Raw genomic sequence first — 23,617 nt, forward strand, 5'->3', positions numbered from 1 at the left:
CATCTTACAGTTTCCAGCACACTTTTGCATTCATCATCTTATTTGAAACCCACACTCATCCCCTGATGGGGAAGAAGACCTTAAGTTCCTGAAGAGACACAGTGGAGGTTTTAGCCAGTTAATGTAGCTGAATAATCAAGTGTAAGAGGTCACTAAACAAATGTACAGCTAGTCATGCCTTTAAAAAGTCATTTACTAAGTGAAAGAAGGCAATTTGAAGAGGCTACATACTATGCGATTTCAACCGCATCACATTCTGGAAAAGACAGGACTGTGCAGACAGTGGAAAGATGGGCGGTTGCCAGGGGCTGGGGGGGTGGAGATGAACAGGCGGAACCCAGAGGAGTTTAAGGGCCATGAAGCTTCTCTGAATGACATCATAGTGGAGGATACGTGTCCTTATACATTCATCCAAACCCAGAGAACGTCCAACACCAAGAGTGAACCCTAATTGTAAACTATGGAGTCTGGGTGACGATGAGAGTCTGTGGAGGTCCATTGATTGTAACAAATGTACCACCTGGTGGGGGGCATGGATAGTGAGGGAGACTGTGCGTGGGGGGCAGTAGGGAGCATGTGGGACATCTCTGTACCTTCTGCTCAGTATTGCTGTGAACCTAAAACTGCTCTTAAAAAAAAATTAGGTCTTTTTTTTCCCAAAGTTCATTCACTACATTTAAGGAGGAACAAATGAAATAAAAATCTTTTGTTCTGTAGCTTCAGATCACACCAGTCACCCTAGTCAGCCCCCACCGGTCACGCAGTTGTCTGCAGTTTAACGCGACGCTAAAGCCCAGAAGACGGCCAGCATGCCCAGAGGCAGGCTTGTTAACGTCAGCAGCGTTGACTTCGTGTGTAAACACAGTTTATTTTATATTTAGATTTCTTTACATCTGACCAGTTGTGTCACGCTATCTCTTCTTTTGGTTATAGAATGCCCTTGTCCCAAACTCGGGAGAAAGGAACGCAGCATTCCCTTCGCTGTAGTTTGGCTCCGTTCCTGGGGCTGGCTTGGGCCAGAAACGAAACCTCTGGAATTGTCTCAATTTTTTTCACTCTTCCTTTTTTTCCCTTCAGGGAGGTGGTCTTGAGGGCCCCAGAGGCTCAAAAGAGGGAAATGGCCAGCGCCCGGGGCCCTCTCCCCAAGTCAACTTCATGACACGTTTTTTCCCCTTTACTCTCAAACCCAACCACCAACGTATGCTTTTGGTGGCCAGAGTGGAAATCTCCAGTGTGACGTGTGCTCTCCCCATCACTAAATGCCCATCAGTGACATACACAGGCTAACCCACAGTTCAGTCTAACCTTCATCCCCAGAATGTGCTGGAACAGTCATAAGGAAGGTGCCGATGGATGTCCTGGAATACTGCTGAGGACTTAAGACTGGGGGATGCAGGTGGTGAGTTTTGTCACCAGGCTGATCACCAGATTACGTCACCCTGGTGGACTAGCCCCGCCAACGTCAAGAAGACTGTTACTGTGGGAGCAAGTGTTAACGCGGTCCAGACAGAATGTAACAAAGTTGAGAAATGGAGAGGCTGAATGCTCGTTTCCTTTTAAGACTATTAGTATTCTCTACCTAAAAGAGCAGTAACTGTTGTAAATATTTCAGCGCATATATAAACAATGGGAAGCCCTGAGAAAGTGTCAACACGATAAAATAGCGTATTTCCCAAGACCTCTGTGTCTGAATATCTCTTTCCTTGAAAACCATCATCGTCCATGAAAAGAAGGAAAATCGCACACTAGAAAGATGACAGGTTATATTCTTCATGTGCATAGTTTGCTTGGTTGCTGATTTTGTGAGTATTAGACACTGGATGTGAGTGCTTGGTAGTGTGAAGTTGTCAGGATAATGGAAAGATTCCGGAAGCAATTCCCAGACGGGTGCTCAAAGGAAGGACGGAGCCTGATTTGGGAGGAAAGTAATTACCGGTCCAGGCGGGTCCAACAGAGATTTTAATTAGGTTCTAGTTGAATTGCAAAGATAATGGTTTTAGCTGATAGAAGGGGTGATGTTGGTAAAAGGATTAGGCCCACTTCTCAGGAGATTTCTAATAGATTTCACATCTTTAGTCAACGGTGCATGCCAAGATCAGGACGAGAAGGGTGATTTCATGGGGAAATAGCTAATTAAAATACTAATTTAAGGATAGCTCACACACCTGACTCTCAGTTCAGGTGGTGGAGAAGAATTCATCTCTTTACTTTCAAACCATACATAAAGCAGTTATTTTAATCCCAATTAATGTGGAAACTTTTATTCTAAAACATTCCCCGTGGAATTTTCTTTTTACAGTTTCCTTTTTACATCAGATTGTTGAGCTTGACCTTATTGTCTCGTTGTAAACGTCAGTAGCAAGTGAAGGTGTTCTGAGTTGCATCTGCCTGTAGAATGCAAACTGGGAGAGCACCCGGGCGTGTCTTAAGATCAAAGAGAGGGCAGGGCAGGTCATGCATCACTTTCCTGGGACTGAATTTTATTTGCCTCGACTTTCGAGTGGTACTGTGAAATTCAGCCTCAGTCGACTTCCAGGAAAGGGTTGTTACTATATGTATGGTTCATAAGAATCTCCGTACTTTTCTATTGGTTATCATATAATTTGTTTTTACTCTTCTGAACTACAGGGTGGAATCTCATGTAATTCCTTTATACACAAGATATTCCCAATTGCCTTTTATTTTTTTGGCTTAGCGGCTTTGGCTCCGTCCCCACAGAGGAGGGGTTGTGTATATTACCTGATAACCAGGTGGTCCACACGCAGCCGTCATAGACCAGGACTGCTGGCGTGCCCTGGGGTCCGGGGGCCAAGGGGCCCCGGGACGCCTGTGCTGGTCTCAAGACAGGACTCAGCTGGTGGGAGCTGCCTTGTTCCTGACTTGGGATGTCAACCAGGTTCCTTAGCCTCTCAGACCCACTTCTTTTTCATTTTTAATAAAAAAGGCATGAGTTACCAGGCAGGTGCAGATGTATACAACAGGACAGTATATACTGCACGCTTTAAAAATACTCTTGCCTGTATAGGCTGAGTAAGGATGGTCACTTCAGAATGCTAGAATTACATGCAGCGTTTTTATGCATGTTTTGCATATGCTTTACTTCCTACAACAACTGTGTATTACTTGGTAGTCAGAAAAAATGACTGTTCAGGAGTAGTTTTCATTGATTTTCCTTTTATTATTATTTATTTTAGTTGATACTTAAAAAAAATTTTTTGGTTACGTGTTTTTTTTTAATTTTATTTTTTTGCAGGGGGGGATAGTTAGTTTTGTTTATTTATTTATTTTTAGAGGAGGTGCTGGGGATTGAACCCAGGGCACCTTGTGCATGCTAAGCGTGTGCTCTACCACTTGAGCTCTGCCCTCCCCCTGATTTTTCCTTCTATAAAAGGATTCGGTGGAGTGAGTGCCCTGCCTGGCAGTACTCCCTTCACCCCTGCTCCCCAGCACTCCTTGTCTCTCCCACCTGGATTTCCTTCTCCTTCGCCCCCGCTTCTGGTAGCACTCACCACCTCCTGACCCCTGTTGCGACAAGAATGTGGTGGTGGAACTCAGCATGTCCCCTCCAGGGCAGACCCCTCGCCCTCGTCTTCGCCTCACTGCTTCACCCAAGCACCTAGAGTCCTGCTTGGACACATGCAGGCCTTCAATAAATGTTTGCTGGACAAATACATGAGCTTTAATGAGGCCTGCCCTGATCCGAGAATGCCCCAAAGCGCGCGGGAGGGCAGAGTGGTGTGCACTCATTTATGTCAGTGAGCTCAGAGAGAACACCATCTTCATATTCACTCACACTTCTCCCAACAATTTCCTGCAGTCTTTTCAGCCCCATGAAAACTTCTGCTTTGTGTCAGAGGAGGAGAGGCGTGCCTTCCCGTGTTTGTTTCTCCTCTGTAGGGGATCCATGCAAGACCTGTAACCTGCAGGGAGCTTGCTGGTGCCCTGACCACGTTCATAAGTGATGAAAAATGAGTGAGATTCATCTACCATGTCTGTGTTCCAGAGGTCTTCTGGGGACAAAATGGGGTGTAAGGTGTGGAAAGTGCTTTAAAATCACTCAGTGCTGCCTCATTTCTGTCCCCAGTTACTATGTTACTGCTATTACTTCAGTGATGAAAAGCACCACTGGAAAGTTGAGTGGCTCTCTTTATATCAGAAAAGTTCTAGAATAATTTAGAAGAAAAATCTTATCGTCAGATTCCTTCAAGTTAAAGGAGGATGCAGTGAAAAGAGAAAAAAAATGTATATATGTGTGTGTGTGTATATATATACACACACACACAGTGGACCCTTGAACAACATGGGCTTCAACTGTGTGTATCCACATATACTCAGATTTTTTTCAGTTAATACTATAGTACTACACAATCCACAGTATTTAGTGTATATATATATGAGTCACTTGTTTTCTTATAAAAATATAAATTATATTTTATAGGAAGATGTATATAAGTTATGCAATACTTTTTATATACACTTATAAGTATGTGTACTTATAATTATTATAATAAGTATATACATGTATACAGTCATTATGAGGGAGGGACTAGTTTGCTGAGTTGTCATTGTCAGTAGCTAATATAGATATTCTGCTTACTGTGAGCACCTGATCTGGAAACAGTCTGTCCATGTTCATGGTGCACTGCCTGCGCCCTCTTGGTCTCAACCCCAGAAACCCGAAGCTGTCCAGGCCCTGGTATCATTTGGTGCCCAGAATATGAAACAGTATAAACCACTTTTTTTCTGTCAAAATCGTCTTACGTTTACTGCCCCTTTTCCCTAGGCAGAGAAATTCCATCACTGGTAGTTCTCTCTCTCTCTCTCCTTTTCCCTCTGACACATACACACACCCCTTTAATCCATGTTCTCCTTTACCTCAGTCTTCCAAATTTTGCTCTTTCCCCCTAAATAAAATCATTCTTTGAACCTTTCTGTGTCACTTGTAAGCCAAAAAGAAAAAAGAAAAAAATCTGATCGCTGTCTAATGCCCCTGTACATGTTTTGAGAAGGAAATTCATTTGTTTTGATCTTAGGTTTGTCACAGTATAGATCTAGGACACATCTCAAGTATTCATCTGGAAGAAAAGGACTGGAGCTTAAGGAGGAGCAGGACTCCCTTCCTATTTTCTACTGTTTTGAGGGCTTGACTTTTAGATTTTACATTGTCCATATATTACTCTCGCCATATTTTTGCTTTATGTTTAAGTTATCCATATGGTGGTAGGGTTGATTGGAACTGTTTTTTTGAATTACAAATATACAAAATTTCAATCATTTTATGGATTAAAATAAGCACTGTGGTCCAGCTTGAGCCTTTGATCACCATTTATAAGGTCAGTATCCTTTTCAAGTTCTGTATAGTACAGGAACTGGCTTACAGATAAACTTCTGGATAACAACCCATTTGTAAACTGTAAAGAACCATTTCGGTTAAAATCAACCAATTTTCAGAGTACAGTATGGAGACTGTATGGATTATGCAGCGTCCAAACAGGAAGTCAGATATCATGAAAGTTGCATACTGAAGTCCGTTTCCTAGTTCAAGACCCTGCAGGCAAATAGTCATCTCTCCACAGTGTGACACCTGCAGAGTTAATCCAGGACATCAGACAGCCCCGCTTGATAAGCAGAGGCTACCTGACCATGGGAAACAAATACGTGTGTGTGTATATGCATGTACACATAGTCAACATTTACATTTTATGTAATACATACAGTAAGCACATAGTGCACTGTACATCATACATAATATATAGTAAACATCATGTTATATTTGCATTTTCCAAACTTAAATGTGTTGTACTTCCCCACCACAGTGAAACTTTAATCATCCCTTCCTTCCTTACTATAATGGTATTACTATATAATGAACTAATAATAGTAACGATTTTCTTGCAATTTTAAATGGAAGGGTTAGTCAGCTTATCTGAATGCACAGAATTCACTTCTACCACTGGACGCAGGCATGGTTCGTGATGCAGACACACAGACACAGTGCCGGAATGGACAGGGGTGCGTTTTCCCTTTTCTTTAATGAACCAAGCGCTGGTGTGTTTGTTTGGATGTTTGGTAGGTTGGTTGGATATACAACTAAGGAGTGTTTTGCAGCCACACATTAAACACACACACACACACACACACACACACACACACACACACACACACACACACACACACAGTCCCTGGGAGGGGTCTGAGTTCACCATCAGTTTTCCCCATTGACAGCAGTTTTGTTTTTCAGAGCAAAACTGGCTTGTTCCCTGTGTGTCGGCTAATGAACAGTAGTTCTCATACCTTATTCAAAGGGTTTAGTGTCATTAGTTTTAAAGAAAAGGATCTCAATTGCAGTTCCCAGCCTGTTCTCCTATCATTAAAAAAAAAAAAAAAAAGTAAGATTGTGAGGAAATGTTTACATCGGTTTAATAGGCATTAGCTTTATTTTTCAAAACATTTTCTGCTTTAAAGCACAGTAGATGTTGCAGCTGTTTGTAGCTTTAAAGTGGTCATCAGAGTGAAACACTTGTTTATTTCCTTTCCCTGTTTTTTCTCATCGGGAAAAAAAAAATACATTCGGTGTCCTAGCAAGACACAGTCCACGTTGCTAAGTTTTTGTCAGTTTTTACTAAGTGTGTTTACTGTCACTGGGGCAGAGGTTTAGAATGGCTGCAGGATTGGTAAGGGAATGTGACGGGGTGTCTTTCTAGGTCGCCGTGGTGTATGTGGGGTCCTAACTGTCATGATTCAGCTAAACCTCTAACCACGGAGCAGAAAGTGCGCCTTCCCTGTATTGTTCCGTTCGTGTTCCTCTGCGCCCGTTCAGAAGTCTGACACTTCCCCTGCCTTGCAGATTAAAGGGGCAGCGTGTGGCATCGTTTGACCACGTGCAAAACAGCTTTCTTAGTCCAGGCTCCTGGCGGGATGCTAGCCACTCGGAGTGGAGGTGCCAGTCATCTGCCCTGAAATTAACCAGAAATTTGGTCTCATTTTCCTTCTTGACAAATTTTCTTAAAACCTGAAAAGTTTTTTTTTTCCACTTTCATTTTTCAGTGTTGATCAGGGAAAGAAAGGAAATATGGCATCATAAAAAAAAATTCATAAAAACAGCCCCGAAGAATAGGAACTGTGCAAAACAATGAAAAACACAGAACGGTGCCTTTTCTTTCTATGACAGTCTATCGATAGTGTTAGATTGTGGTGTCCTTCCTTTAATCCTGTGGCTTATCTATCACTCCATTATGTATTTTTTTCTCCCTTATGAGAAAAGCAATGTTTATTATCACAGGTGACAAAGCACAGAAATAAAAAACAAGCAGAGAGGTTACATTCAATCACTTTAAGCGCATTTCATGTCTCCTTTTTGCTTCCCTTCCCAAACCAAAAGGCAGTAAACCTACTGAGCACAAACTGACTTTCTCAGGCGGACATTACCCAGGTGAGCCAGGACAGGTGCTGAAGCAATAAAAAGATAAACATTAAGTCATTCTTGGTGATTCTTAGCTAGATAGCTAAAGAAAGAATTTAGAAACACCATTGTGCTCCTGTTCAAATATTTACTAATTGAACCTGGAAAGGAAAAAATGTTGGTCACCTCATGTAGAATTCCTTGTCCTTTTCCTTCTTTAAACAGGATCTCAATGATCCAAGAGAAAGGGGTTGTTTATCTAAGAAAGAAACATGAGCTTTGCATATGGCGTCTCAGGTACACCTAATGTGGGCTTCATTCAGCAAATACAATTTAGCAGTCTTGCATTTGGCAAAACATGTTTCTTGACTGTTTGTTTAAGAGATGACTTACCAGTCAGGCAGATTAGAATGTTTACTACATGTGACGTATCTTTCATCGCTCACCGTGGCTGTTAGCCCTGGCGCTAACCTGAGCATGATGACTTAGGAAGAATGGGAGGTCAGGGTGAGCAGATATTTAGGTTACAGTTTGTCTTCCTGGATTCCTTATATTATTTAAGTTGAATATTATTACTTGCACATCAGGGTCCTTCAGAGAAAATTATTGGAGAATTTACCCAGAGGAGGTAGTGCTTATAAAGACATGACTAATGAGTTTTGTATTACAGGGCGCGTCTTTTTGATACGTTTTTGTTGTTTTCTGTTCTTTGATTTGAAGCGACCCCTCTTGTTACAATGTAAGCAGTGCCGAGGGCTTTCATTCATCTCGGCTCAGGACCAAAGTAATAACTTGGCCGTTTCCTCTCCGAAGGTAGGAGAGCTAATGAGAAACACAGATTAGGAGCTGAGATCTATTCTGAGATAAAGGTAAAGTGTCCTAACAGAAGGTTTACGGCGAAATGAAAGACTGGGGCAAAGTTTTGAATGGGGGGAACCTGCTTGTTAAAGTTCCCATGTGGCGTTAAACAATCACAGTCTCTCCCGGGTAAGCGTTCTGACATGATGTCACTGTAGCAGTTAATGCTTTATCTGCAATGTGTGCAATGTATTTAGACCTCTTTTCGAAGATATATAGTCCACATCAAGGAAAAATTCCAGGGTGATTTTAGGTTTTGTGTAAATAGCTTCACATGTGAAAATGATCGCTTGTGAAAGAAAAACTGAGCTCTTAGTATCCTATTTGGGTTAAACTCTGTAAAAACTCTCAAACAGTGGGATCACGTAGATCACAGTAAAACTGCACCAAAATGCCCTGCACACGCGCCCCGCGGGGCTACCTTCCAAGCCCGTCCCGCACTGACGGGGTGCGGGGGAGCACCGGCTGCAGCGCTGCCTCCCCTCCTAAAACCCACGCCTGCTCACAACGGCAGACCCCCTGGAAAAGCCACCCCCGGTGGTGGGTTCTGAGAAATGTAAGGCTTGCTTGCTTTAATTTCCTCTCATTTACCGAGAGTCCCACTCTATTTTAGTAAATAAATTCAGGAAATTGGTAAAGCACTTGACTCCATCCGCTGTGTATCAGTAATCACCGTGATTGTCACGTTTTTCCTGGCTCCGGCGGCAGTCGCTTACCGCTTCCCTCCCGCGCCTGCGACCGGTTTACATCCTTGGCGATGGGTGTCGCTGAGTTTAAGCTACTTACACAAACAAAACAGCCCACACAGCGGCGTGCAGAAGAGTGCCCTTCCTCTGCTCGCACGACTCCTAACCTTAGAGGCTTTTCTCTGCTGACCCTGGCGTTCTCGCCCAGCCGTTCCTCGCCCTTGGTGCCCACGGCCGCTTTCCGCGGCAGCGCGCAGTGCAGAGGGAGTCGTTCAAAGGCGCCAGCGCCGTCTGGCTCCCGCTCCCCCCGCCGCCCCTCCCCCGCCCTCCTGCGGGCTAACTGCGCGGAGCGGGGGTGGCCGCGTCCCTACCTTCATCAGCCACTGGGTGTTGTTCTCCATGATGCTCTCCAGCACCTGCAGCCGCTGCACCGAGTCGTCGTAGTCCAGCGGCGCGTCCCTCTGCACCGCGTTGGACACGTAGGAGCTGGAGGCAGAGCGGCAGTTGTCCGTCTCCGGCAGCAGGAACGTGTAGCTGCAGGAGCCGTGCTGAACCTGATACTGCCTCTTCCCTATGCCGTCCGGGCTCTTCCGAAAGCTGTTATAGGCTGCGGCTGCGGCGAGGTCACAGCTCAGAGTAAAGAGGAGCAGCTGCCACATTCTCCCGCTCGCTCGGTCTAAGCCACCAGCCTAGCAGACTGCAGGGCGCATGAGACTCGGCGCTAAGCTGCGCTCTCGCGCGCGGGGCTCCCCTGCCGCGGCTCAAGGTCCATCAATGAAAGCCTCCTTCGCTCCTTGTCTGGCGGCAGCCTCGGCTTCCGACGCCGTCTCCTCTCTCTGTTCCCGCAGTAAGCTGTCACGCTGCAGCGGGAGGGACGGCCCTGCTCACTGGTGAGGGCTGCATTCGCCTTGCTGATCAGCTGGGCTGCTTCGTGCTCTTCCCCCAGATCCTGCGGTGTCAGAATCCGAATCAATCACTTTCCTTTCCTTATATGATAAGTTGATAAGAGCAGTCAGACATGTGTAGCCGGCTGCTCCGCCCTCCCGGCTTGTCCGTTATCTTCCTGTAGGGGGTCACTACCCAGGCAACAGGAAAAATCCCAGCGTGATGTGTGCCGTCCAACCAGGGCTATAAGCTGCAGAAACCCTCTGGGAAAAGCCGATCAGTCACAGGACCCCTGGGTATTTCGGAGACACCACCCTAATTGAGTATTTCCTAGAGAGAGCTGGTCGGTCTCTTGTGTCTGAAACTGATTTCACAGTGCTAAGCTGGTAAACGATCTGGGGCAACAACTAAAGTACAAAGAAAGTTCCTGTTTTTTCCTTTAGGAATAAAAATGCTACAAATATGTCAGGACTTTGGTTTATTTCTGTTATTACAAACACAGAGGAAGAAGTCTTGCTCTTGTAAACTCTTTGCCTTTTACAGGGAAAATAGTTTTGTTGGTGTTAGTTGCTTTTTGAACCATTAGCTAAGTGTGCAAAATTGTCATCTTAAAAGCAGTCGGATAGGAACATCTCACTTTATTAAACTGTGTTAAGAAAATCAGTTTTTGAGCCCTGGCATTTAATCTTTGAAGCAAAATATCCACTTTGATATTCAAAGTAAACTTAAAGTATACTGGGCTGATTAATGGCCTGCTAAGTTACAATAGAAACCAGAATTTAAGTAAGAGGAGGCTGAGAGAGACATATGCAAACTTCTCCTTTATTAGGTCAGGATTTGCTCAGATCTCATCATTTTGCAACCTATTATCCAGGATCAGTTAAATCAGTCCTATTCATTGTTGGACTCAGGCTTTTAAATTAAACTCTAAAGTCCTCATCTGTAAGATTCAAGGGTTGCATTAACTCCCAAGGGTGTTCTATTTCGTCGCTCCGTAAGTCCGCCAGGTTCCTTCCTTCAGTAGCTGAAACTTAACACTTCAGAGACTGACAGTATGCTGAGTCACCAGTCAGTGTGGGCCCGGGGACTTGGAGCGTCCGCCGTGGTCTGTGCCTTCCTTGGTGCAGAGAGCTTTCCCCAGACAGCGGTGGCCTGTCCAGCACTGACCTGATAGATGTCATCTGCCGTAAAGCCAGTGTTGGTCTGATCATGCAAGGTCAGATTTCAGGGGATTTTATGATTTTAATTCTTGGGTGGATGTGAGATGTGTATAGTGAATTCTGTTTCAAGAGATCTTACTAGACGTTTAAAAATGCCCCTCCTGTGCATGGGCTGACTCCCAGGTTACCTCCAAAGCCCAGGTTTTTAACCCAAGGTCCACAGACAGAATTTGTGGGGTCCCTGAACTTTGATAGGAAAAAGCGACTTTATTTTTCACCAAAGTCTAACAGAAATCTAGCCTTTCTTTTAGCTATGAATTGGTCACAGGCAACGGTGGTCAATATCTGTGTTCTTTGTGACCGTGTCTCAGGCTGTTACTTGGACTCAGCACTTCATTGTTATTTGATCCATCCCAAGATCCTGTTAGTTAATCTCTGAATAAAACAGCACATGTCATTTTCTGAGAAGGGGTTTGTAGACTTGCCCGGACTGTCAGTGGGGTCGATGGCTCAGGAAAGCCAAAACTGGTGTTTGGGAAGACTCCACCGCGATTCTGATGTGTGGTTTCCACTAAAGGAACAAGTTAAGGAAAATATACCCATTCGGACCACTAACTGTGGAGGGAGGCATATAGGTTTGAAGACAGGACCTGTGTTAGAACGCTGATCCACTGAGATCCCGAGCAGATCTAAAACTTCTCCAAGCCTCAGTTTCCCACTTGTGAAATAAGATGGTTCTTTCCCTATAATGCCTTTAGGGTTAGAACGATACGGAGCAGTGCACGTTATTTAGGAAGATTGCTTTCCTTTCTTTTCCGGCACTTTTTCGTTAAATGGAAATCATCTTTCACCATCAGATATGATCACTGTGCTGTTCTCTGGTTGATTCTGAAATAGAAACCTGGGGTGCGCATGTTTTTCTCCCAAGTGTCTTCCCGTTGAAAACACACAGTATACGGGATTAATATTGCATGTGTGGTTTTAAAAATCATCCATCTGCCTTCCAGACAAATGTGGTAGTTTGAGAAGAAGTCACAGGAGGAGCATGGAGCTCAAGTACCTTGTCTGCTGGGTGCCGGGGAGCAGGACGGTGTGTCAGACATAAAGAAGCAAACGGAGTGAGGGAGGGAGACCTGCAAACTACTGGGGTGTGGTAGGAGCTGGTGAGAGCACAGAGGAGGAGGGCAGCGCTGCTCACAGGCGCCAGCCCCGCAGGCGGGCGGCGTGGATGCTCCTGATCCGTCCGCAAGGTCGGAACGTGCAGTGAGCAGCTCTTTGGGAACTATTACTGCAGAGTTGGGGGGGGCTCTAGTTAGACCTGGGGTCAGCAAACATTCTCTGCAAAGGGTAAGACAGTAAATAGTTCAGGTTTGTGGGCCATACGGGCCGTCACAACTGCTCAACTCTGCCGTCGTAGCATAAACGCAGCCGTAGGCGATCCCCAAACGATGGGGGGTGGCTGTGTTCCAACAAAGCTTTCTTCCTGGACACTGGAATTTGAATTGATTGTAATTTTCATGTCATGAAATATTCTCCGGATGCTTTCAACCTTTTTAAAATGTGAAAGCGGTTCTTAGCTCACTGGCTGTTCCAGATGGACCATGCAGAAGTCACGGCGGGTGTGATGTAGTCGGCGAGGCCACTCTCAACAGCGCAGCCAGCGTACACAGCGAACTCTCGCATGCCTCCGAGCACCACACGGCTTCTCCAGGAGCTGAGAAGCGTGAGACGGGCCGGGGGGGGGGGGGGGGAGAGAAGGGACTTAGGAAAGGGGTGGGAACATCTGAGCAAAAAGAAAGTGCCACTTTGAAACTGGCTCTAAATGACAAGATGAGGAAGACATGCCCAGGTGGCGACTGAACCATCCCACCTGTGCAGGGCCCGCAGCGGGCAGTGCCCCGCAGGGCAGACGTCCTCTGCTGTCAGAGCTGCATGCTGGGCCGAAGTGATGGGTCACTGAGGAGGTGCAGAGATGGGCGAGTCCGCCGGTCCACATCGGGGGACCAGCGGGAGACCCCGAGGGGCAGATCGGGTGGGGGAAGCCCTCCAGGCACAGACACGCCTGCGGCGGTGGTTTGTTTAGCGAGCTGTGCTGCGGCCGGCCTGAGAGCCCGAGGCTCGGCGCAGCCTTGACTGTGGTTCTTAGACTGTTCCTTTTCAAAGGGGGTCCTGGGTTTTGGTCAGTGATGTGCTGACAGGACAGCTAACGGCAGATGAAGCTATAAAACAAGGAATATTATTACAGCCTCCCCAAAAGCTGCTTTCCTGCCCAGCCAGTTTTTTTTTTCTACTTCTGCTGAACAGCTGTGCACGGTGCGATTTATTTTCTTAACCGTGTTTGTTTTCTCTCCGTCCTGTATATCATCAGCTGGGCTGTCGGGGGTCCCACTCACTCACGGCCGAGCTGTGTCCAGTTCTCCCCTGTAAATCCTCTTCTGATGGCACCAAAGAGCACGTGGACCTACTCCCCGAAAGGAGGAGGTTGGCGTTAGAAACCGGGGCCCCTCTGCTTCAGTTTGTCCTGTTGAACAAAAGCCCCACCTGTGGGGAAGGCCTGAGGGTCTGCCCTGGGCGGGGCTCCCTTGCCCCAGGAGAAGCGCAGGTCCCTGCGGATGTGCGTCTGCTTCTGTCTGGACGATGGACTCTGCGTGGCCCCAGGTCACCCGGAGCAACCTGTGAGGCCCTGTCTCATTTGACTCTGTGTGAATGATGTCTCCGGAAGCCAGAAACCAAAAAATGATGCCAGCTTTCCATCAGTGCCAAGCAGGGGAGCCCCCAAGCCGTAGATGGTCCAACAGGATTTCGAGGAGGCCTGTGTGACCACTACTCTTGTCCAGGGAGCCGGTCTTACCCTCAGTTTCTAATGGCATAGTTATATTGTTGGACCAAGGAAGGGATGGAAGTGGGCCAGCTGGCCTGGGGATAGGGGTACTGCCTTCTGAACAATGAGCGTACATGGAAAATGTCCATTTGAAAACCCGTAGCTAATTGGAAAATAGATGGAAACCACGCGGACAGACTTGGAGGCACATTGGTCCCCTTCGTTTATTGACATTTTGTGCCGGCGTCTTTCTCCATCACATCTGGGCAGATCCTCTGGGGTCAGTCTCGCACCCCCCAGGTCACCGTCACGCAGCGCAGTGACCTTCATCACTGGCTGCAGGCCTCGGAGACGGTGCTGGGGGCCAGCTCGTGGGGCCAGCGTGGCCTTAACTTTTGGAAAGTGCTGTGTTGGTGTAGGAGGAACTCTCACTGCTGAAATAAGTGAAGCTGGGGTCGGTTTGGGGCCACTTCAGGCAGTCGGGGGCACTCAGGACTCGGGGCACCTGGCAGGCCGGAGCCAGCAGGGGTTTTGGAGACGTCTTGTCCATCTCCCTCCCTGTCTCCAGCCTTTTTAAATTGGCTAAATTAAATCAGTCAACATGTTTACAACTTGGTGTTCAGTGCACAGGGGAACCTGTTAGGAAGTTCACTGGCCATAAAATTGTTCCCAGAGAAGAAGTTATTCTTACTGCTTTTTTATTTTTCCAAATTATATGCAACAGTGAATGAGAGCTAAAGAAGCCAGAAGGGGCCAGAAAAGAAAGAAGGAAGGAAAAGAAGGAGGGGAGGGAGGAAGAGAGAAAGGGAAAAGGAAAAAAAAAAAAAAAAGAATTTCAGCTTCCGAAAGTAGGCTTCCTGGGTGGTCATTCACAGAAGGGCTCTATTTTCACTCCATCTCGATGTTTGTTGAACCCAAAGAACCGCAAGTGGGGTCCGGAGCCATCCTGCAGAAGCTCTGGTGTGGCCGCTCCCCAGCGCTGCTGCGCACGTCAAACCGGTGGTGAACCTGAGACGTGGAGTTTGCGAAAGATAATTCCCAGCCTTGGGATTTGAAAACGGTATCAAAGGGAACGCCCCTTAAAGTTACCTTAAAGACAGAGGAGGAGGAGGAAATGTGTGAATATAAACACGCAGACGTGTAGCTGCAGGAGGTCGATCTTGCCCCTGAGGCAGGTGAGGAAACCAAGGCTCGGTGAGGCGAGAGGACTCGGATTCTGCCTGCCCCATGCGTTTCTGTGTCTCTTTTACATTAATGGTAATGGATTTAAGGAGAATGTAAAGCAGTGGGTTTTTTACCCCGATTTTAACACGGCAAAACTCAACCGCCTGGAGACAGTGTAGCATCTCCATTTCACACTGGCTGTCACCACTGTGCCACACAGACACGCATCCCCAGTAACATACCCCGTCTCACTGCTGAAGACTTTTTGTGGCCTCCGGTCCCCTGGAGCTGGAGCAGCCAGTCACATATGGGGCCACCACGTGCCCGCTGCAGTATCCTAGACCAATGGCATCTGTAAGTGGGGACGTCTGCTCAGAAGTGCGCACATCGGTGCAGACTTAAAACCTACTCGTACTCACTAGCCAAGCGTGGAATGTCCAGAGATCCCGCCTCGAGTCTAGCTGTATCAGTTCTGCTTTATATATCCGTTGCTGCTACCTTTCCAGTTTTCTGGCATTAATAATTTTTTCCATCTTTCTTTGCCTCTTTAATTTCATCCGATGTAGATGGCTGGGAGAGCGCGGTGTACCTTGGAGAACGTACACAGCCTCTGAAGTGAAGCACGCTGCCTCGCTTGGCACAGTTTCCCGTCCTAGCTGCAGTTACGTGTGTGTATAGCGTTCGCCGTAGAATAGCCGGCCCGTTCTATTCAGAGAAGAATTACACGCCCTCCACTAGGAGTGGGGCACTGGCTCCGTAGAATTCACCTTTGTAGATGGTGAGGAGATGTGTATTTTGTTGAAATAAGTATCTGACTGCCAGAGGAGGAGAAAAGGCCTTTGCCAAATGTGTTTTCAGGCAATTTCCTTTCCTGGGAAACAGCCCTTTCCTCTGCGTTCCCCTGTGTTTTCGTTCTCGGAGCAGCTGGAGCAAGGGCCGGGCACCGCGGGGCAGAGGCCTGGCGGCCTCACCTGGGGCCGGGCCGGCCTCCTCGCAGCTGCCTGCCTCCCGCTGGCCGGGGCCCACCGGTCACTAGGGGGCCAGCGCTGGTGGGAGTCAGAGTCCCTATCGAGACATTCTTTATTTTTCATTCTTATTTAGGTTATTGGTTGTCATTCTTATGCACGTGAGTTCAGTTAAAAAGCTACCAAGTACACATTCGCTCTAACTTATCTGAGTGTTTACTGTAACTCTATGTCTGAAAGACGTTTAGCAAGGACAGATTTCTTTTTTTTTTTTTTAAGGAAACTTAAAAGATCCCTGAATCTCGTGTAGTTTGTGCTGCTGTGAAGCTGCACTGTATGTGGTATGTAACCTTAAGGACTTTGAAAAGAAAAGGCTTTTTATTTACTAGAAGCTTGGGAAATATCCAAGTAACTATTTTTTTTTAAGATTTCATCGTGAATTCCTTGAATTTTTAGGACTATTTTAGTTTACAGAATTCTCCTGTTACATGAAGTTATTGCAAATGTTTGATTTTTAAATATTTTCATCCTCTAATATTAATGGAATATTTTATCTTTCCATCAGAAAAAATGCCTAAAAGGTCAAGATACAAGTCATAACTTTAAAGAGGCAGTGGATGAAATTCTAAAACAATAGATGAGTGCATTAGCCTGATAATATTTTTGCCAGTAATTCTGTGTCCTGTTTTCTGCCCGTACTTAGAAAAAAAATGCTAAACATTCTCTTTCAGTGGGTTGATGTCAGTGATTAGTGTTTTGCCCATGACCAGTGAAAAGTCAATAAAATCTTTCCTTTGACTAACACAGTTGTGTTAGTCATTAGAGATTCTGAAGTGGGCTGATGAGTTATAATTTTACATTAAATGTTACTAAATTCATTTCAGGAAGGTGGTAGAGATTTCAAATTCTGCTGCTTGTGAGAAATGAGTCTAGTCTCTTTGTCATAACCATTCTACTAAAGGACTCTGTAAATTCCTCTCAGGGTGGATTTTCTCTTCAAAGTGGCTCAATGCCATCTAGATTAATCTTTGTTTAACCTAAATTTATAAAAAAATTTTATCTTAATTACTGAGAAACCTTTTAAAAGAAGAGATAAAAATGTCATGTGTGTTATTTCCATTAAGATATATTATCTCTCCTGGTTATAGGTTAACATAAATAAAATTGCTTCTGTCAAAGAAGTAAAAAATATAAAAGCATATGACCCCCTTTGGATACTCCTGTCCATCTAACTGACTTGATAGAAAAAAATCTTCCTGTGGGAAATTAGGCTTGATTATGGGGTTATGTGTACTGAAAGTCATTTCTGAAGAATTATATATAGTTTTTGAAGAATTGTAAGTGTAATAAATAGCTATGCATAAAAGGAAGTGATGTTCGCATTTGAGAGTATAAAAATACTCCATGCGATTCCTGTTCCTTCAGGAATCTAAGTATGGGGTCTGCCTATGATTTACGTCTTTTCTAATAATCTCATATGTATATACTCTGCTTTTTTTCTTAACCCCTGTCTCAAGCAGTTTCTTTGGCACTCCATTAATAATAAACTGTACTTCCCAAAATGTTGCATTTTAAGGAAGGGGTCTAAATTCAAAGAAAGACTGATACAAAAGAGAAAAATGAAAGGAAGTAAGTCATACAAAGCCTGTGAAGACAGGACATTTATAGCAATATTAAGATACCTAGTTCCTGGCATCTGTTTCCCTCAAGAAAAAAAAAAAATTCAACAATAGTTTTTGAAAGCCTTAAAACTATAACAGTAGAATATTTACAGGAAAAAAAAATTACCTTTCCCTCCAAATCCTATGCATATTTTAGTGATCTTTTTAATTTATAGGTCAAAAAGTATTGCTTGACTGCAATAAAAATTAAAACAAAACAAAAAACTGCTAGAAATGGTACCTAGAAGAGAGACACAAACATCAGATCTGCTGTTAATACTCACTGGCTCCCTCTGCTGGACTCAAAACAGACAGCAGGCAACGCTGGCCGTGCTTTTATTAAAGCCATTAATAGACATGATACGCAGTTTAGGACATAAATCAGTAGCAGTTCGCACACAACCTGGAAGGCTCTCATCCTAGTTTTAGTGCAAAAGAACACAACACCTACTTCCACGTGCGTGCGTGCGTGTGTACACAAACACACACACAGTCACGGTGAAAAGATACGCGTAGCCTTCGTTCAGCACACAGAGCCAGAAGCTATTTCCACATCATCTGGTGATCAGGGTGCTCCCGCACCAGGTAACCGCACCACTGCAGCAGTAAAAGAAGAGAGGTCTGTGCTGTCTGTCTCCATGAAGGATGAGTTTAGAGACCTGATTCTGCTCGTAACGAATGTGCCACAGTCCAGTGAGGGAGACCCACGTTCCAGCACGCAGGGACGGCGCTGTGACACCTCCTGGGTGGCCCTGCGGTGCCACTTCCTACGGGAGGCCTCCCTCGTGTCTGCAGAAAGAACGGAGGACACCACCCCGCAGAGGCCCCTCACCTGTCCACACCGAGTGCTGGCGCTGCTGGGAGGCTCCTTGACTGGCTCCTTAGCTCCACTAACCAGCAGCTCATTGACGCCCGAGGCCACATGTCCTTGGAGTGCCGCTCCTGTCTGTTTGCAAATGACATCTGTGCGATACCAGCACAGGCTCCCGCACCCCCACCCCGCCAATCCTCTGTCTCAGCTGCCGCTGCCTGGACGGCCCCTCCCCTCCAAGCCGCGGGTCCTGCCCTGGCGCCCGCTCCGGGCAGGTTGCAGGGTTCTCCCCTCCGCCCTTGCTCCCCTGCCGTGGTGAGGGTGGCCCGGATGCTGGGCAGTTGGCTGCGCGTCTCTGGGTTAAGTCAGCTCTCCGAGTGGTTCCCCGAGGCCGTCTGGAGTGCTCCTGCCGCGCCGCCTGTTTGCAGGCTTCTTTTCCTTTTTTCTCTTTTTATTTTTTTTGAGAAATAGTTTCATTACTTTCCTCCTCCAAATGCCATCTTTTTTTTTTTTTAATGGCAGGGGTAGGGAGAGGTAATCAGGTTTGTTTATTTTTAACAGAAGGACCGGGGATGGAACCCAGGACCTCATGTACGCTAAGCACACGCTCTACCCCTGAGCTGTAGCCTGCCCTCCTCCCCATCCCCAGGGCTGCTTTTCTTTACACTGAGGTCCTCCAAATCTGATCACCTCATTTGCTTTGGGGCCTGTTGCCTTTGAATGAAGCCTCTAAAAATATAGGTCAACAACTAGAAATTGGATTAAATTATCAAATGCACAGCCCCTGATGCAGAGTAAATTGTCCCCAGATGAGTGCGTTCACAAATTCTGAACTTACAGAGCGCAGCTGAGTGTCTTGCAAACATGCTAGAACTTACCTCTGAAAGAACGCGTTGCCCTTTGGGGTAATTTTTGAGACCTTGTACGCCTGCCCAGCTGACCCTGTTCAGAACATTTCTAGAACTTCTTTTGGACAGCTGCTGTGAGCCAAAAGGCTTGCCCTTGACCGCCTCCCGTGACAATCCATTTTCACTTTTTAAGGACAGAATGATTTTTAATATGCCCCCCAAATCTCCATTTTGTATTAGGTTTAATAGGTGACTAAACACAGTAATATTATAATCCTGTTGGTTTTCAGTGTTGTTTCCTTTTATCCAATTAGACAAATATGAAAGACCGTGTTGGTTGTAAAAAAAATGCAAATCAAGGAATTCTCAATAATCTTATAATCTAGAAAGAGCTGAAGATGACTCTCATTAATTTCATTCACAAGATCTAAGCGGTCCAGAGCCCAGTTGATCCAGGATCTCTTGTCTTCCAGCTGCCACCAAAGTAGCTCTAAAAAAACATCAAACCAGTCCAAGATTGGGTGTCATGGAGACCAAGGTCTCCTTTGCATGAAAACCCTCCCACGAGATAGCAAAGTATCTCCTGCATTTCTGAATTGGAAACGGGGGTTTTCCTGCCCTGTCTGGGAGAGCGTCACTCCCCCTTTGGGTGCATCAGAAGTGGTCTCCCCTCTCACCAGCAGCTAAAAATACCACCCTGACATTGCTTCCCAGATGCTGGGCTGTCCTGGTGAGCATCTGGGCCGCGATCTTTGAGAAGAATGTGAGTCTGAGCCACTGGGAAGGCTCGTGGGGGAGGGAAGTGGGAATTCTTTCCCAAGCTGGTATTTCTAAGAAAACACTCGGCCAGAACCTGCAGCTGTTCACTATCCAATATCAGCTCTAGACAACATTTTAGTTGGCAAAAGAAAAGTGACAAAACAATAAAGCTCGACGCCTAAGACTTTGGGAAACCCCTTTCCATAATGTGCTTGTTCAGGGCTTAAAATATTCCTGTTTTCAGAACATAAGAGCTATTATCGACTTTTCTAAGCCTGGGGTTTTTGTTTTGGTTTTTGGGGTTTTTTTTAGGAAACATATTAAATGTTTTAATGATTAAAAGAGGAAAGTGCTTCTTGATCATGTTATGAACATCTAAAACTCACCATGTAATGGGGTTTTCACCTTTGTTTTCCAGAATAGACTATTTCATTACTACCAAAATGCCAGCATGGTTGAGAGAAAATACAATAGAATTCAGTGCAGTTCAGCCAGCCATTGAAACTGCGTGCAAGACATATGCTTTGGACATCTGTAACCCAGGGGCGTTGCCTGACAGTTTCAAAAGCTCCGTCATCCACAGAGAGGAGGGTTCAGGGTAAACAGACCCATCTGAAAGATTCTTGGTGACAAACTTGGGCTCATTTCAGGGCCCAAGCAGATGTGTGGCTTCTCAGGGAAAGCAGAGTGGATTAACCGAAAAGACAGATGACGCCTTGTAAGGTTCAGATTCTGATTGTAGCTCGTTTGAGATGGGTTAGGGGCTGGGAGGAGAGTTTGCTTGCTTCTCTGGCCCACAGACTTGATTATTCCTGGAGCTACTTCACAGGGCCAAGTCCATGGGTTTTCTGCGTAAGTAGCTCAGAAATCCTAGCTGTGAGCCAGCCCTCCCAGAGCCAGCATGGGAGTTGGGTCACAGGTCTGGGGTGTTTCACACCGAGATGGAATTTCACGGCTCTAGTGGACCACGGATGCCCCAGATCCCTGGGAGCTGCCTCCAAGGGCAGGAGAACCCCCTTCATTTCCTTCAGTGGCCCTGACTGAGCCCGGGCACAGTGTCTGGGGCGTGTGTGAGAGCCCTTCCTCGGTCCCGCTCTCCATCTGACTAACATCAAGGAAAGATGGCTTTAGTGAATGAGACATCTTAGGCCCATCCCCTTGAGAAGTGACTGCGGTCAGCCTGCCCATGGGTCTCACTTTAACCCTGTGTCCTCACGTTGGCAGCACTGAACCATCGAGTCACACCTGCCAGTAAGTGAAATGTTCCTCCTGAGTTTCTTGATGAAAAGCACCGGGCGTGTAATTAACAGGTAGATTTTGGACGTTTTGTTCAGACTTTCATTGCTATTACATGCATGAAATTAGCCCCTTAATTTAGTACTTAATGTATGCACAAAGTGGTTTGCACAGTATCCTGTCTGAGGAAATAAGATAATGAGACAGTTTTAGGAAATAAGCAGAGGGCACCCAGCCACTCTCACATGTGCCCAGAGCAGATGTGACAGCGGTCCCAGCAGGGCTCTTAGCTGTAAGTGAGGGAAACTGCTGCTTTCTAATTTATGTAAGAGTGGAATTTTTTGAAAACATACTGGGTAGTTCTAAAAATAACAGTAGTAAGGAGGCTGTGCAGCTGAAGCCACAGCCACTTCCCACACAGACTGGCCTGGGAGGTTGCTTCCCCACCGGGCAAGCAGGAGCCACAGGTTTGCAGCCAGCACGACAGGACCTGCACTGTCAGCACTGGGCCCCTCCAAGAGCATCGCCCCTTCCCTGCGGCTTTGGGTCTCCAGCGTCAGATCCCAGCCCCGAGGTGGGTGGGTCTGATTGGCTCAGTCTGGGTGCTCACCTGGGTCCTAGCAGCCAAGTGAGCTGGGAGGGTGCAAACCTGGCCTTTTACACTCCCTGGGGGGGGGGGGGGACCAGCTCTGCCTCCCACCAAGCCTCGTCCCAGCAAACAGGGCTGCTCAAATGCCAGCCAACCACAGAAGAGGGTCCCCCCACCCTGCTGACGGTGCGAGACGTCCACCGGGACCTCCCCGCATCACTGCGCTGTGACTCACACACTAACTGCGTTAAGTCAGGTGCTACGACTTTCGCACTCTTGATTCCACCTGCGGTCCTTTATCACATCAAAGCGAAGGAAGCTCAGAGCTGGGGAGGGACTCAGAAGGAGCCCTCATCTACAGAAAGAAAACGAAGATGCGGGAAGGCAGAGTGACTTCCCCAGAGGTCACGACGCTGCTCCGCGTATGGCGTGAACAGTCTGCTGATTCCTGTTCCTGTAGACAGCTGTGTGCTTGTAACACTTCCGTACGCTGAACGTAAATATTCACGCAGTCAGCAACTGCATCACTTTTAAAACAGAGGCAGGTATGTACTTGCTGTCCTGAAATCGAATGGCCCTGCGCCGTTCCTAACTGCGGGACCAAGAAGAGCATGAGCTTAGGGTAAAAGCAGCCTGTCCCCGGGCCCCCTCGGCTTCGGCTGTGATCGTTAGCGTGTGGCAGGCGTCAGGAGCGCGTGTGAAAACGGAACAGCATCTCCTGACAGTTCTTACTACACATTCTCACAAGGACGTTAGGAAGGCGTGTGAAGAAGACACCCTCACTGTGTGTGGTTCAGTGTTTGATGCCTGATTTTCCACGGTGCCCCGTGCTTCTGTGAGCAGGATCCAAGGAGAAAGGGTTGAGGCAAATAACAACTGACAGTGTCCTGTGAAAGATTCCTTAGACCACACGCACGCGCTGACCACCGTCGATGTACCTGCGGGGTGCAGGCTCCGGCGCGGTGCACAGAGCAGACAGCACCCCTGCTGGCGCGGGCGTGGTGCTATTGTGCAGCAGGGGATACACTGATGAAGATGCACATCTGTGTACAGGTAACGTCAAGAATGGTGAATCCTCGTGGTAAAACGAAGCTGGTGACGGGATTGGAAGGGACGAAGGTAGGAGCTGATCTGTGTCGTGTGACCACAGGGTCTCAGGAAGGACACTTGCTGCTGGACAGGAGTGAGGCATGGGGGAGGGGTTCTCAAAAGAGGACCTCTAAGGAGGACCAGGGAGCAGAAGGCAGCCGGGGAAGCCAGGAACGATGGGAAGGGAAGAGGTCAGGCCTCCGAGACGCCTGGCCGCCCGCCCCCCCCCCCCCCCCCCCCCGTCACCTAGAAGGTGTCACAGTCGTCTGGGCGGGCTGCCCTGGGGGCGGGTCCGCAGCCGGCCTGGCCCCACCACGGCGGTGCGGGCAGCCCCTGTCAGAGCCATGCTGCTGGGTGGTTGCTGGCCCTTAGCATCGCCGTCTTTGGCACTTGTGCGTGCCATCCGCCGGCCTAGGCTTGGAGCTGTGAGCACTTGGGGCGGGCGGGCTTCGTTTCGGTGGCTGTCTGGAGGCTTGTTGGGTAAAGTTGTTTGTACTTTGAAGTCCTCGCCAGTCCGACGGCTGCACTGGGTTTTCTGCCAGACTTGCCAGACCCGCAGGGCTGTCTCTGGTGGCCCTCAGACCCTTCCAGCCCTCCTGCCCTGGGCACTCCTCGGAGACGCTTGCCAGTTCCCAGGCTCCTCTGTAACTGAAACCCTCAGATCCGTATGTTGAATTTGTCCT

General features: G+C 47.0%; 2 protein-coding genes across 5 annotated transcripts in view; one reads left to right on the forward strand and one right to left on the reverse strand.

Annotated features, from left to right (window-relative positions):
- Positions 1-9,981, reverse strand: part of ANGPT2 (angiopoietin 2) — a 51,228-nt gene extending 41,247 nt beyond the window's left edge. The window contains exon 1 of one of the 2 annotated variants that reach the window (XM_010953342.3): positions 9,318-9,981. In XM_010953342.3, coding sequence (XP_010951644.2) covers positions 9,318-9,605 — 288 coding nt within the window. In that variant the 5' untranslated portion in view covers positions 9,606-9,981. The remainder of the gene's footprint in view (positions 1-9,317) is intronic. The other variant, XM_045515536.2, reaches the window with a different exon arrangement.
- Positions 1-23,617, forward strand: part of MCPH1 (microcephalin 1) — a 188,071-nt gene that overhangs the window by 118,632 nt on the left and 45,822 nt on the right. The gene's annotated exons all lie outside the window — the stretch shown is intronic.

This window comes from Camelus bactrianus, chromosome 26 (genome assembly GCF_048773025.1).
Source record: "Camelus bactrianus isolate YW-2024 breed Bactrian camel chromosome 26, ASM4877302v1, whole genome shotgun sequence".
In the NCBI taxonomy this organism is placed as follows: Eukaryota; Metazoa; Chordata; class Mammalia; order Artiodactyla; family Camelidae; genus Camelus; species Camelus bactrianus.